Genomic DNA, 13,559 nt, shown 5'->3' with positions numbered 1-13,559 from the left:
GCTCTCTTAGGGTGGGGTGTAAAGCTGTTCTATCTTCAGTCAAAATAGGTTTTTAATTCCTGCTATTACAAATAATTGAAAAAAAAAAAAGCAACAGAAGAAAGTGTTCTTCAGATACCCATTTCAGTCTCCTCCTGCAATCTAGTCCACCAGTGTGCATATGCACTACATGTCAAGAGAACTGGACTATGTGAGCAAAAAACAATCTTACAGTCATTGCCATGACTACATATTTAATTTTCCTCACATAGCAAGATGGGCTGACCTACAAACTAGGGGGGAATAAACACTTCTGATCCTTTTTTTACTTAAGTAAACAATGTGAAAAACATCAGTTTAACACTTGTGACAATTGTATTCGCTCAGGTACCTTTGCTATTCTTTAGTCAACTTCCTAATTAAACACATCAACTTTAAAACAAACAAACGAACAAAAACCTGCACATTTAGTTTCACGCACACAGAACTATGCAAACAGAATTTTAGACAGAATTGAGTAGCAGTGTATTTTATGTTTTCCCTTTAAATCTGAGGAGCAATTTTAAATCATCTTTTCCTATTTAGGGATATACTTTCTCATCATTCCTTGACTTACAAGTCAAATACAACATTCAGGTTTCTTGGATACTGCTTCAATGGCTTGTCAACTTATAAACACCATCGAAATCTGCATTTCCCATCCTGTCCACAGGATGTGAGCCAACGTGGGATTTAAAATTTGATTAAATTTTATGAATAATAAGCACATTAATAATTGCATTGCATAACAACAACATTTCTAAAATTACATTAAGTTCAAAGTGTTTCAGTTTTCTGGTGAATCATGAGTTATAAGAATGCCTGGTTTCAGCTGGGATGGAGTTAATTTTCACCTTTCCCTTCTCCAAGATAGTTACAATAGCCCTTAAGAATTCTGAATATCCTTGGGATGTTCAAACCAGTATATTCCTATTGGTATGTTTCCTGAACATGTTTCTGGTTTTGTTTAAGGTTAAACAACTGTTTAAGAATACCACCCAGAGATCTGCCCTGAGGCAGGTTGGTTATAGGTGGCAAGCAGCGTGGGAGGATATGTGCAGGTATCTATCACAGCTGTCACCTCCAATGGTTTGGAAATTCATCCCAGAACAAGTGCAAAGCTCTAAAAAACTGACAGAATGTTTGGAAGAAGTATGCCTTGACCCTCACATACTTCCACAGTTACAGCTTGCTGCACTTTGCTGGGGCCTGGCCTGTGCCTATCGAGTAATAACAAACACTATTGAGCACCCTCAAGGGGAAGGGCAAGGAGGCTGTTGTTAATCCGTAGCAACATTTAAAATAATTACTGTTTAAAAACTGTGAGTGAGAGTGCATGTTCGTTTATATATGCACACTCGTGTGAATGTACATACTGGTAATCACTTAATAAACAGAGTGCCATCTACTGGTGTTCAGTGGTGTAATTTTTCTTATGTTTTGGTAGGGGCTGTAGTAACGCACTGCAAAAGGCTTACTCTTAACAAGGTATCAGAAACAAAAGAATGGATGCTTTGTTGTAGCCAATATTGTGGGGACGGTCTGATGCCAACAACAAATAAACCTTTGAAAATGACCCCAGTAGAACAGGGGACTGAATAAATTAAACCATGGGAGCAGCAAAACTAGTAATATGATGACATACGAACAAAAAAAGTTCTGATCTATATAGAGGCTTTGTCCTTAAAAGTACAGTGCATGGCCATACATAAATGGGCCACCATAAAACTGGAAATGGTAAGGTTTGAGTAGGGAAAACAGAGAATGGGAGCTACAAAAAACCTGCACTGTTCAGTATATTACCTGTAACTTTATAACAGTGATGGATGGAGGAATCTGGAGGAAAGACATAGTTGTTTATTTTGATTCTTTCTTTTAAACCTATGTGCATGATAGATTCATTGTAACCACTTCAGAACAAAAAATGTATTCTAAACTGTTTGTTTACAGTGTTTAACAAAACAGATTCTCAAAGTCCCTAAATTCATAAACAAATAATTAAAGAATTAGCCACTATCATCATAACAAGTAAAAACACAGGTAGAACTGTTCCATATCCCTGGAATAATTATGGGCAAGAAAAGACAAAAAACAGTTCACTGCATGCATTACATATACAGGAAATTAGGAAGACCATGAAAATAATTTTCCGATTAGTGAGTATCCTGAATTTGTTGTTGCTAACAACTTCAAGAAATCTTAACACAGAATTCTCACTCATGCAGGTATCAGACAGCTAAGACACACAAACTGGACAATAGTGAAGTTGTATTCTAATCTAGAGACACACTATAAGAAGAAAACGTTAATGTTCCCTTTGAAGAATATGCACTGGAAGGCCGTGAAATGGAAAACCTTGTACTCATTAATGTAAACATACGCATACCTGTATATAATATGAAGAATGCCATCTGCTGGTATGTAAGAATATACACTACTGGTTGTAAGGTAGAAGCTATCAAAATAAGCAAGAAAGTTGTCATTATTACCTACTGTGAACAGTTGTGTCCTGTTCTAAACAATCTCTTTCTACATACTCTGCATACTGCATTTTAACAAATACATATGAGCTATATATCCCTCAAATTAAACTTTGTTCCACAAAGCAGACACATGAAGAAGATGCAATGAGAATTACAGAATTTTTCTTCTTCCATTTCCCAAAACAGTTTTCATATTTTATAAAAATATATTGAGAAACTCTGTATTTCTCATAGATAATCTAGTCCTTTTCAGTTCCTTCATGTTTTAATGTGATACCTTATTGTCCTCATTGTGCTGGGAACACAGAAACTGTTAAATGAAATAATTTTTCAGAGGCAAATAATTTCGGATAGAAGCCAAAATATATGAAATTACACACGCTTTCACAGTCTCCAACCTTTCCTTAATATGACTTCTTTCCAGGTTTTTGTTTCAGTTATTCTTTGTAACTTGCCAGTAGCTCCATCCATATCTACTATCACTCTTTTTTCTTGTAATACTTTCTATTTCAATTTCTGAAGTAAGTAAATAATCTCACAAACTCCCAATAAATCAAAGATGAGCAACTCTTCCCTGGCAGACAAAACAGGAAGTCCACTTGAATCCAAAATTTTAAGAAGTTTCACTTTGCAGAATTCTTTTTTCTTTTTAATAACAATTCTCTTTTTCATCTATTTCTAAATATTCAAATGTATCATATTCAAAATATGTCACTAAATTAAACTATTAAGAATGACAAATTTGGTAGCTCTAAATAGCTGCATGATGCAAAATACAAGACAATAAGCACTTCACAACCAAGGAAAAAAGGGTAACCACCCACAAGCTGAAGTTTATAGTGAGAGGTAACTACATATTTCAGTGCAGGTGCAACTGCTCCAAGAAGTAAATCACAGATGTTTCCATTTTCAGCCATCACTGAGAGACCATCCTTCCAATGATGGGTTAATTCATTTCAGTATTACATATACATAGCAAGATTAGAATGACATTCATTAAGCGAATGCTCTTGTATAAAAACAAAATACTGCTACACAGAAAGCAAAGGCCTTAAAAGAACATTTTGCTGAAAATACTGGCACAGATTCAGAACTAGGGGTGAAAGGTCAGTGCTTCATTAACTGAACCAACTCAATTAAAATTGTAGCTTAATGAAAAAGTCAAGATGATCATAAAAAAAAAACAGGTCATCCGGAGAACATCACTAAAAATCTCAAACATCCTGTGCTTAATTGGCAGTAAATTTCTTGTTCTGGCTTATTTGAGGAGTGGCAACCCACTGAAAAACAATTCAATACAATTCAAAGATACAATAGACAGAACTCTATCAAAATTAGAGTGAACAAATACAACCTTAGGGTACATAAATGTTGGCATGTGAAAGGCAAGGATATGCTCTTCCATTCTTCTGGAAAAACAAGACTTCCACTCAAGATGCTTTAACATGTCCTCCACAGGTGGCAAATGTATCAATGCTAAAGGAAAAGATACTAACCAGAAGGTTCTCCTTGGCATTATGTTTTCATATTAATAACTGAAATTCAAAAAAAAAAAACAACAAAAACACACCACAAGGAAAAAAAAAACACACACAAAAAGCCCTTTTTTCCAGAAACATTTAAGCATTGTGTATAAGTAGTTCTGCCAAACACTTACTGTATTAAATGAATGGTTTTCAAATTGTCTAAGTGTTTACTATTCAAAAATAACTTAGGAAGATGATTTCGCTAAAACTCAGGGGAAAGTCCAGAAAGCAAATGTTGCAGTTCTCCTGCAAATACTGCATTTGGCCAAAATGGAAATCCTGTATCTGAAAAGGCAACATTTGCATTCTCAAAGACGTAATTGGGTGCTTATCATTGTTTACTGAGTGCTGACAGTGTTCAAAGGAAAGAATAATATGGTTTCTGCTTACTGGTAGCGTATATTTGGAAATAAGTGGTCTGCCACCTTTCCATCAACACTGTTTAGCTCAGCAGAAAACCATGGAGATAAACTCAATGACAATAGGGAGAGACAAGGACTGCAGACCTTAATTCAAAACTTTGATTTTACAGCAGAAATACCTCATCAACTTAATGAACGAATAATAGATAAGTCTGAGATTTAGAGTTTTGTTTTTGTTGTTTTTTGTTTTTTTTAATCAGTTTTAGTATTTTCATAGAAACATTTCTTTTACACAATTCTGCTGAGGAACTTCTGTTGCTCACTGACGCCAACAAAAGTAAAGGTTTCTGAAGGAAAAATTTTATATTAATTTTGCATCATACCATCCATTTTTAAAAAACGACCAATAAAAAAGTGGTAAAAGATAAATATGTATGAAATCTTATGAAGATAAACCACACAAGTTTAATTACATATTTTTACAAAAAATAACTGGAATTTTGTAATTACAGTGCTATTAAATAACTGGAACTTTATAATTACAGTGCCATTAAAAATTATTGTTATAAAGGACACCTATCACTTTTGTGGCCATTAATAAAGTGTGGCCTTGCACAGCATACAGATAACCAAAAGAACCACACATTTCCAGAAAGGAAAATTTGGTCAGGCCCCAAAACCATGTTCAAAAACACATGCAGAGGTTGATCGGCCTTCCACCCCTATGTTTAAGGTATTACACATACACTGTCTTGTTTCTTTGCTTTCCTTTGAGGGAAAGTAAGCTATTAAAAAAAATCTTAAAAAACAAACAAACAAACAAAGATATATTTACAGTTCCTGTTTTTACTAAGCTCTAAAGGAAAGAGGCTGCAACACTCTCACAAGTATGTACGGCCTTCCAGAACAATACATCAAAAGCAGTGATAGTATAATAAAGTAACAAATTTCAAAGCAGTAAACAATCCATAAACACAGTTTATAAATTTAAAGGAGAGGAGGAGATGTGATCAAGTTACTAAAATGGAAAACTACTTCGGAAAAGTAGTTTTCTATCTCTTGTTGGTGCAATGCCACTGCAAGAGCAACCTGCATTGTGACTGAAACGAAGCATTCTAGCCCCACCAGACAGAAGCCCGTGTTAGAACAACACACGTGCAGCTCCAAAAGCCTCTGCTCAGAGAAGGCCAGATGGAGAAACTAAATCATTTTCTGATAAACTGGTTTTACCAGGTCACAACTGATTTATTCAGTGACAAATCAGTGGCAGGGTGTATCTTGGCTTTCTACACTGCGCCAGAGCTGGTACATAAACAAGGAATCTAGCTTTCAACATTCTAACTCGGAATGTAAAAAAAAGAGAAGCTTCTCATTATTTTAAATAGCATATCATTTTAAGAGCACTGCAGTTGATGTTGCAAGTGTTAATTAAATATCAAGGTTTTTCTCTGCACATTTGATTCTTTCAAAGGACTTACAGACATGCATCATCTTGATTTCTGAAGCTGATTAATAATATAGATCAAGTGCAGCTACCTTTCTTTCCATATTTAACTTCCTTCTTCCCAAACAACTCAGCTTTACTATTACAATGCCAAGAAATTTAAAGAGTAAGCAAGCAGCAAATACATTTTTTGCTACTTGATTGAAAATCTAATTTAGTAGCTGGAAGGACTTCAGATCAGCTTTCCTATCAATGACCTTAATCAAAGAACCACTGACAGTCCACGAAGTATTCTTCGGGAACTGGTACTTGCCATGACAAAAAGTAAGGTGCAATTTAATAGTCAATGGACATTGACGTGAAAACAAAGGAAAGAAGAATATTCACCACTATGCTGGCTGAATAGCATCATTTTGCAGTCACATATAACCTTGCATTCTGGGAGAAGAATTTTAATCTAACACAAACTTAAATCCCATAAAACTAGGAAGCAATCTTCAAAGGTCAATCTTCAATTTTTTTTCCTTGTTAAAATTTACCCATTAGTAGTGAAGAAGTAAAGTTTTCTATTCCACCACTAACTAACTGTTAACCACTCCTTCTTACTTTCTGTTTGGATGTATTTGTTTGTTTGTTTTATGGTTTGGTTTTGCTTTTTGTTTTTGTTGCACTAGCATTGACTAAAGGTGCACCCAGAGGTCTTCATTTATCTGATACATGGTGGCTTACATAGTGAACTACTTCACCTCTTTAAAATATAAGTATTCCTCCTCACTGCGTGCTGAGGCATGAAGCTGGGGAGATAATACCAACTCTGAGCTGCAGGGCAAAAAGGACAATGCTACTGTTAAGGTCAGTTATGCAGAAGCTGAAAAGCAGTTCCTATATGTAAACCAGTATCTCTTCCATAGCTCCTGTATCAGTGTATACAGCACTAACACAGAAGTCCGTTCAGTGCACTGTCGTGGAAGCTTACCATGCATACCTCCTAGATAGAGCTTAACTAGTTTAGAGGATCATTATTTCATTCCAAGAATAGGCAAGTTTTCCATAATACTAAAAACATTTTAAGTAAAATCTGAATTTCAGAGGTTTATTTAGAACTAATTTCTGGATTTCAATTTCCTTACACCACATTGTTACAAAATTATCTTCCTCCCCATCCCCAAGAATTTGTTTCAACTATATATTTTAACCTTTGGGTCATTTTTTCCATAGTGAACAACTGTATTAGGCATCTTCTCCACAAGACAGTCAATATCCCCACTGTAAAGAGCTCCCACTGTATAATGAACAAGGCTGAGGTCAGACCAAGGCACTGCACAGGTTGGTTATCAAGCCACTAGGAAAACAGCCAACACAAACTTCAAAATTATAGTTGTTATAGCAAAAGTATCTTGATCCCCCACTGTAACAATATTTTGTGATGAATAATGTGGAAAATAAAACAGATCAGGAGGAAATAACTGTCAGTATACATTAGATGGGTCAACAGACTTACTGTATGTTTCTTTTGCAATCTGATATTGATTTCTATTTTCATAAAAAAGAAACTATTCAAGAGTAACAAAATACTTAACTTACATTCTTCTGTACAAACAAGCGTAATAGTCCTTATCATATCACATTTGCTGGTAAATAGAACTACAACGCTGATTTGAAAAAGGAGATAAAACCACTTTCTCTAAAAAGTGGTTGCACTATGATGCACTCCGGACTGTGAGGAAGTGAGAAGAAATTCTAACAACTGTAGAAAGCAATAATATCCTTTCTTTTAATCTCAATTTAAGTATTCTTATAACGTGCATTTTACTATCTCCATTATTTAACCGATTTTTTAAATTAAAATTTTCTAAGGGTTATTTCTTTCTCTCTAATCAAAATACGAACTTGTTACATTTCAGGCCATATTATGCTACACACACTTTAATCAGCTAGGGAAGTGCTGAATGACAGAACTAGATTGCTTTGAGTTCCTCCGTGCCCTTTTCCCTCTCACTTTTACGTTAACTCTTGACCCATCGAGTCACAATTATTATTTAAGGTTGATTCAAATTCACAGACTGGGTAGAAAAATTCCTGCAGAGTACAGTGTGTCTTATATCAAATGCTTATATCAAATGTGTCTTATATCAACGCGTCAGTCCCAACTTTGGACAGCTTAAAGTGGCAGTGCTGCCAGGAGCAGCAGTCCCTCCTCCATCCATCCCTAAATGCTTGTTCATGTTTACTTGATGCTTTTTCTCGTGCCACCAAAGCCACCAGTCCAGTTACATCAAACATAGGTAACCTATCGAGGTTAAAATGGCATGTTTTCCCACCACCACAAATGGAAGCTATCAGTAGATCAGAATCATTGCCTGGGTTTAGCTCCCCCTCACCATGGCATATGTGTATGCTGCTGTTAATAACACATACCATGACAAACTCTTCTCTGTGGAATACCTAAGTGGATGCTACTGTCAATCTCCTATGTCCATATGAAGAATATGTCCAACCAGTAAGAATGCATAAGAAAAGACAGATTTGTTTTTGCATCACTTTGCTTAGGTGTTCAAGAAGACTTTTAAAAAGTCCTTTACTTTGCTTCACCGTCAATCACAAGTATACTAACCTCCTGAAAAGCCTCTTGAGAAAGGTTCAAAACAGAAAGAAAATAAGAGTAATTTTAGTTATTATAAAATTAATGAGAATTTCATGGTGTATTGTACCACCCACCAAACACACACATACAGAAACGCAGGGGCATCAGAATGTGAGAATGTACTGCTGAGAATTAACGCACCAATATCAATATTACTACTTAGCTAAGCACAGCTGGTTACCAACATAAACATGGCAAAACCATTACCTATTTTATAATATTCTGTATTACATTCATACCTAGATAAACTGAAATGTATAAAGTCAACTAATAATTAAGAAATGAACTACTCAGAGATGTAAATTTCTGCTAAGCTGAATTTTTTACTTAAATGATAATGAGATTGGTGCTGCAGTCTCACTAGTTCTGAGGACGGTAAGCTATAAAAAATGTATTGACAATTCAATTATTTTTTTTTAACCATATGATGACAAAAATCCACAGAGAATGCAAAGATGTAAAAATCAGCAATACTGCACCCAAAAATTGCTATTCAGCAATGTATAGCATTACGCATCAATGTGCTGCAAATTATTTACATGCTCATGTGCTTCGCTGGTACACTGTAGAAATATACAAAATATGAACAGATGTGCCTATGAAAACCCCCTAAATTTGGGATTAAAGTTAAGGATTCATTACTCCTTAAGTCGCTAAATATAAATCCACACACAAGTACTACCCCTCCCCTCTATGACTGCCTTTGAAGAAAGTTTGGATACAATTAGCTTCTTCATAGGCACGAGACTAAACAAAAGCAAAAAAGAATGAAATTAAAGAGGAAATACAAGCTGTTTTCAAAACAAACTATGGTATTTCGGCAGATTATTTATTTTATCCTAATTGAAAGGTTCTTCTTTTTTTCTTTTTTTTTTTTTTTTGATAACACTTGCTTCCCTTCTGAGTTGTGGTCTTTGCTCACTATTCACAGTTACTAGATTCAGAGACTCTACTAGGCTATAAGCCATCAGAACTACCCACTTTAAAATGCCACATCTTTTTAATATTTGAAATGACAGGCTAGCACAGATTGTGTTATAATTAGAGCAGTACACACTTCAATGCAATATGTATGGAAGTTGTGTTTGAAACGGTTTCTTAAATGACAGTGTCTCTATGCTGTAGATGTAGCACCTTTAAATAATCAATTTAATTCAAAGCAGTCCTGGGAAGGATTCATTCACTTACCCGTATCCAGCTGTTGGCCTTCAATTCCACAGGGTTCTGTGGTTCACTGCTGTACAGACAACATAAGCACCACATCAGAGTCTTCTGGCTTTCATCTAGAGAAAAAAAGTAAATAAGGATACATTTAGGGGGAAAAAAAAAAGGAAAATCAAAACATAGACAAAATTACACACAACAATTCCTATCCATCCACAAAAATAAAGCCCCAAATATCAGTCTCAACTCATAATGCTTCAATCTACCAGATTTGCACAACACATTTAATATTATTCATATGTAGTAGTTCTTGTGTAGTCATTTCCTTAATAGCATTTTAAAAGGAGTCAAATTAAAATCTACAGAATATTTAGATGTTCTTAAGAAACATGTATGACCTAGTGAATTGTTTACATAAAAAATACTTGAAGCTATTGTCAAGAAACATTCATTTAAGTATCTAACTAATATAATTAAAAAACAATAATCAACTGTAGTAAGTAGTTATTACATTGGTGTCCAAACTCTGCACAACTGAAAGTGCTCATTCTGAAAAATTTAAGTTTGCTAAGTATGAAATCATTCACAACAAGAACGTAGAACATGAAGTTTTCTGCAAAAATATATTAGAATTCCCCATGCTTCAGGAAAATAACAGTTCTGCAGACAGCTAAATGCTGATGGAAAAAATCCTATTTTCTCTTCAGCATGAGATCAGATTTTACTTAATTATAATGTACTGCTGGAAACAAGTTGCCTTCTCTAAAAACCTACTATACTCATCAATATTGACACCACCTAGATGCACAGATATTATCATAGAAGAGCTGATTATTTGGAGTAAGCAGATAAAGAGCCATGTAAGTCACAATTTTTCCAATACTTTGCTCACAATAGGCTTTTTTTTAACTGTTCTTAAGCAGATACAAGGAGTCTCTAAGCTGAATTTTATGCCAGAATAAAATTGCATAATTGTAACCCAAACTATGAAAACTAGATGCATCATTGTAGCTTTGATATTGACTTAATAAGTGCTATTATTCTTAATATAAATGATACAAACAGATAATGCCACATAACTTTCAGAAGTTACATTAGGAGATAATTTAAATATTATCACGTTCAACAAATGACTTCTTCTGTTTTCTGTATTTTTGCTACCCAGGATGTAATAAAGAGTATTATTTAGAAGAGCTTTGTTGGCAAAGCCTGAAGAAAAAATAAGAGCTCCATTAAGTAATGCCTGTGTTTTCACCAGGTGATCAGAGATGTTAATTTTGATTTAAACCAGTATTCCTCAATAAATGTCCAACAAGCCTGTAGGCCATCACTGGCCTCCCACTGACTAGCATGTCTGCTCTGAAATGGTTTCTTATACACATTTAACTGACTACAGTTTAAGGTACTCTAACATTGTGTGTTTGGAGATATATTTTTTTTAATATGGGTTTTTACAAGGCTAATGATTTCCTACATTGTTTAAGATCAGAGCAAGAGACAACCTGCATACTCCTCAGCAGAAATTTAAAGTATCCTTAGACTTTGATTGCACCTATATTGAACCAGCAGTCAGACATCAACACGAACAGGCAACCCTATCTCCTTCAGAAAAAACATTTTACCCAATACAACTCTAATCTGCAATTTTTGGGGAGAAAAAAAAAATGTCTTATTTGTTTAAACAACTACGTGATAACCCTTTGCTTTTTGGAAACACAGAAGTTTCTGACCATTACAAATAGACATTATTTTAGTACCAGTAATTGGTAAAGTTCAGACTTTACTAACTGAAAACGTAATAGAGAAATAAATTTACAAAGTCAAAACATAACTGAAAAATAGACAGGACAAAAATTAAAAAATCGAGTTCAAATCACCTATCCTGAACAAAGTACATGTAGTTCAGGTGTCCCTTCTTCTGCCTCATCCTAGTTACACTGTACATCTACAGTATGTCATACAGTCCTTTTATTTAAGTGATGTTTGGGAAGGGAAGGGAAGGGAAGGGAAGGGAAGGGAAGGGAAGGGAAGGGAAGGGAAGGGAAGGGAAGGGAAGGGAAGGGAAGGGAAGGGAAGGGAAGGGAAGGGAAGGGAAGGGAAGGGAAGGGAAGGGAAGGGAAGGGAAGGGAAGGGAAGGGAAGGGAAGGGAAGGGAAGGGAAGGGAAGGGAAGGGAAGGGAAGGGAAGGGAAGGGAAGGGAAGGGAAGGGAAGGGAAGGGAAGGGAAGGGACATAACTACTGAATTAGACTTCTGGATGAGAAGAACTTTTGCTACATACAAAGTCTTGCTGCATAGTATAGCAGTGAATTATATATACTATTGCCTGTCAGAAATGCAAATCAGTATGACAAAAGCTAAAATGATGAAAGCAAAGCTTCGGTGAGCAATGTACACTTTGTCAGTATAATGAGATTACATGGATATAGCTACCTTCAAACCTCAACCTGTGTTTGAAACCAGGGTATGTTTGTATCAAAGCCATGCCAATGGTTCCCCCCAGACAAGGGACTTTTACAAATTCACAGTTTTCCCAGTCAAAATTACTTTTCAGCTACAAGTGAAGTAGCTTCTCACAGATCTGTGAAAATAAGGAAAAAGGAACACTTAGTCCTCTTGCTGAAGCACCAGTGGTAATCTGAGGGCCATTCCCAGGTTCACTCTTTCCTTTTCAAAACTTTCTTTCCTTTTCCTTTAGAATTGGGGAAGAAATATTGGATGCCTAAGAATAAGATGGGATAGACCTTTCTAAAATAACTGTGGCAGCTGTGAGAGACAATTGCATCAAAAGACCAGAGAGAACCATAGAAAACTTTCTGCATTTTTTTCCTTCCATTTTTCTAGTAACTGTGATCACCATGAAAAATATACCATTGTCGCATGCACTGAAAACCATTTTCAGGATATGAATCAAGATATCTGATCTTACAATAGCACGAAAGAATGCTCACTACCCAAGTAAGCCATCCAAAGGAACAAAATTAGTTACTCCAAGGTGGAAATTATACGAAAAAAAGAATGTTTCCAGCTTTCTGCTGGACTTCTTAAACACATTATGTTGAAACTCCAACTAAATTAGCAACAATTTTTAGGAAGAAATTTAAGACAGCTTGGAAGCTGTGTTGAGACAACAAAAAAGCTTTAGTATTAATCACACTGCACTCCTTCCCAATCACTCTCTCATGAATAAAAAATAAAATAAAGAAGACAAAAGGCAATGCTTTTTTTTTTCTCATAACTCAGTGTGGTCTCAATCATTCTGGGATGCAGTCCATTTATCAATAACCCATCATGAACCAGGCCAAATGCACAGAACTAATGAGAAAACACTTATCTTAGAAGCAGAAATATTCTTTTTAGATCCTGTTGTAAAATTTTACTGAAAAATGCATAGAGATATTACATATATACAGATACATAACACAAAATGTAGATTAGCTAAAACTGAACTTTCAGGGGAAATGAATACATACATAAGCATGCACGCTCACACACATATGTTGACATAGAGGGCCACCAAGAAATTCCCCAGCATTTATAGTATTAGTTTGGGATTCAAGACATTTGGGCTCAAAACTTAAACCAGGAGGGGCCTACTGAGAACATAATCCCCCAGCCCACAGAAAAAACACTGGAATTCCTTACCAAGACTGAATTCCTCATGTGTCCCTCGTGGTTCAGGACCACAAGTATAGCCATGAGATTTTCTTTGGTAGTGCTTCCCTCACATAAGCATTCTATATGTGGCTAACTTGGCCCCCTCCTGCTCAAGAGTGTTTATGAGGAGGTTATTTTCCATTGGAGGCCACGCTCCCTGCACTGAGTGGTCAGCCATGCCAGCATCCAGCACCAGCAGACATACATCTAAGGTGATAGGTATTGTGGTTTGGACAAGATGCAGATATATAATGTTTTGTGTGT

General features: G+C 35.5%; 1 protein-coding gene across 11 annotated transcripts in view; it reads right to left on the bottom strand.

Annotated features, from left to right (window-relative positions):
• FANCC (FA complementation group C) overlaps window positions 1-13,559 on the bottom strand; it is a gene marked incomplete at its 5' end in the record, with an annotated part of 83,620 nt that overhangs the window by 52,732 nt on the left and 17,329 nt on the right. For all 11 annotated transcript variants that reach the window (XM_083819219.1, XM_083819215.1, XM_083819221.1 and 8 more), the window contains one exon: window positions 9,666-9,760. In XM_083819219.1, coding sequence (XP_083675345.1) covers window positions 9,666-9,760 — 95 coding nt within the window. The remainder of the gene's footprint in view (window positions 1-9,665; window positions 9,761-13,559) is intronic.

Source organism: Anser anser, assembly GCF_964211835.1.
Source record: "Anser anser genome assembly, chromosome: Z".
In the NCBI taxonomy this organism is placed as follows: domain Eukaryota; kingdom Metazoa; phylum Chordata; class Aves; order Anseriformes; family Anatidae; genus Anser; species Anser anser.
Note: the sequence above shows the minus strand (reverse complement) of the source record. Positions and strands in the feature narration are given on the sequence as shown.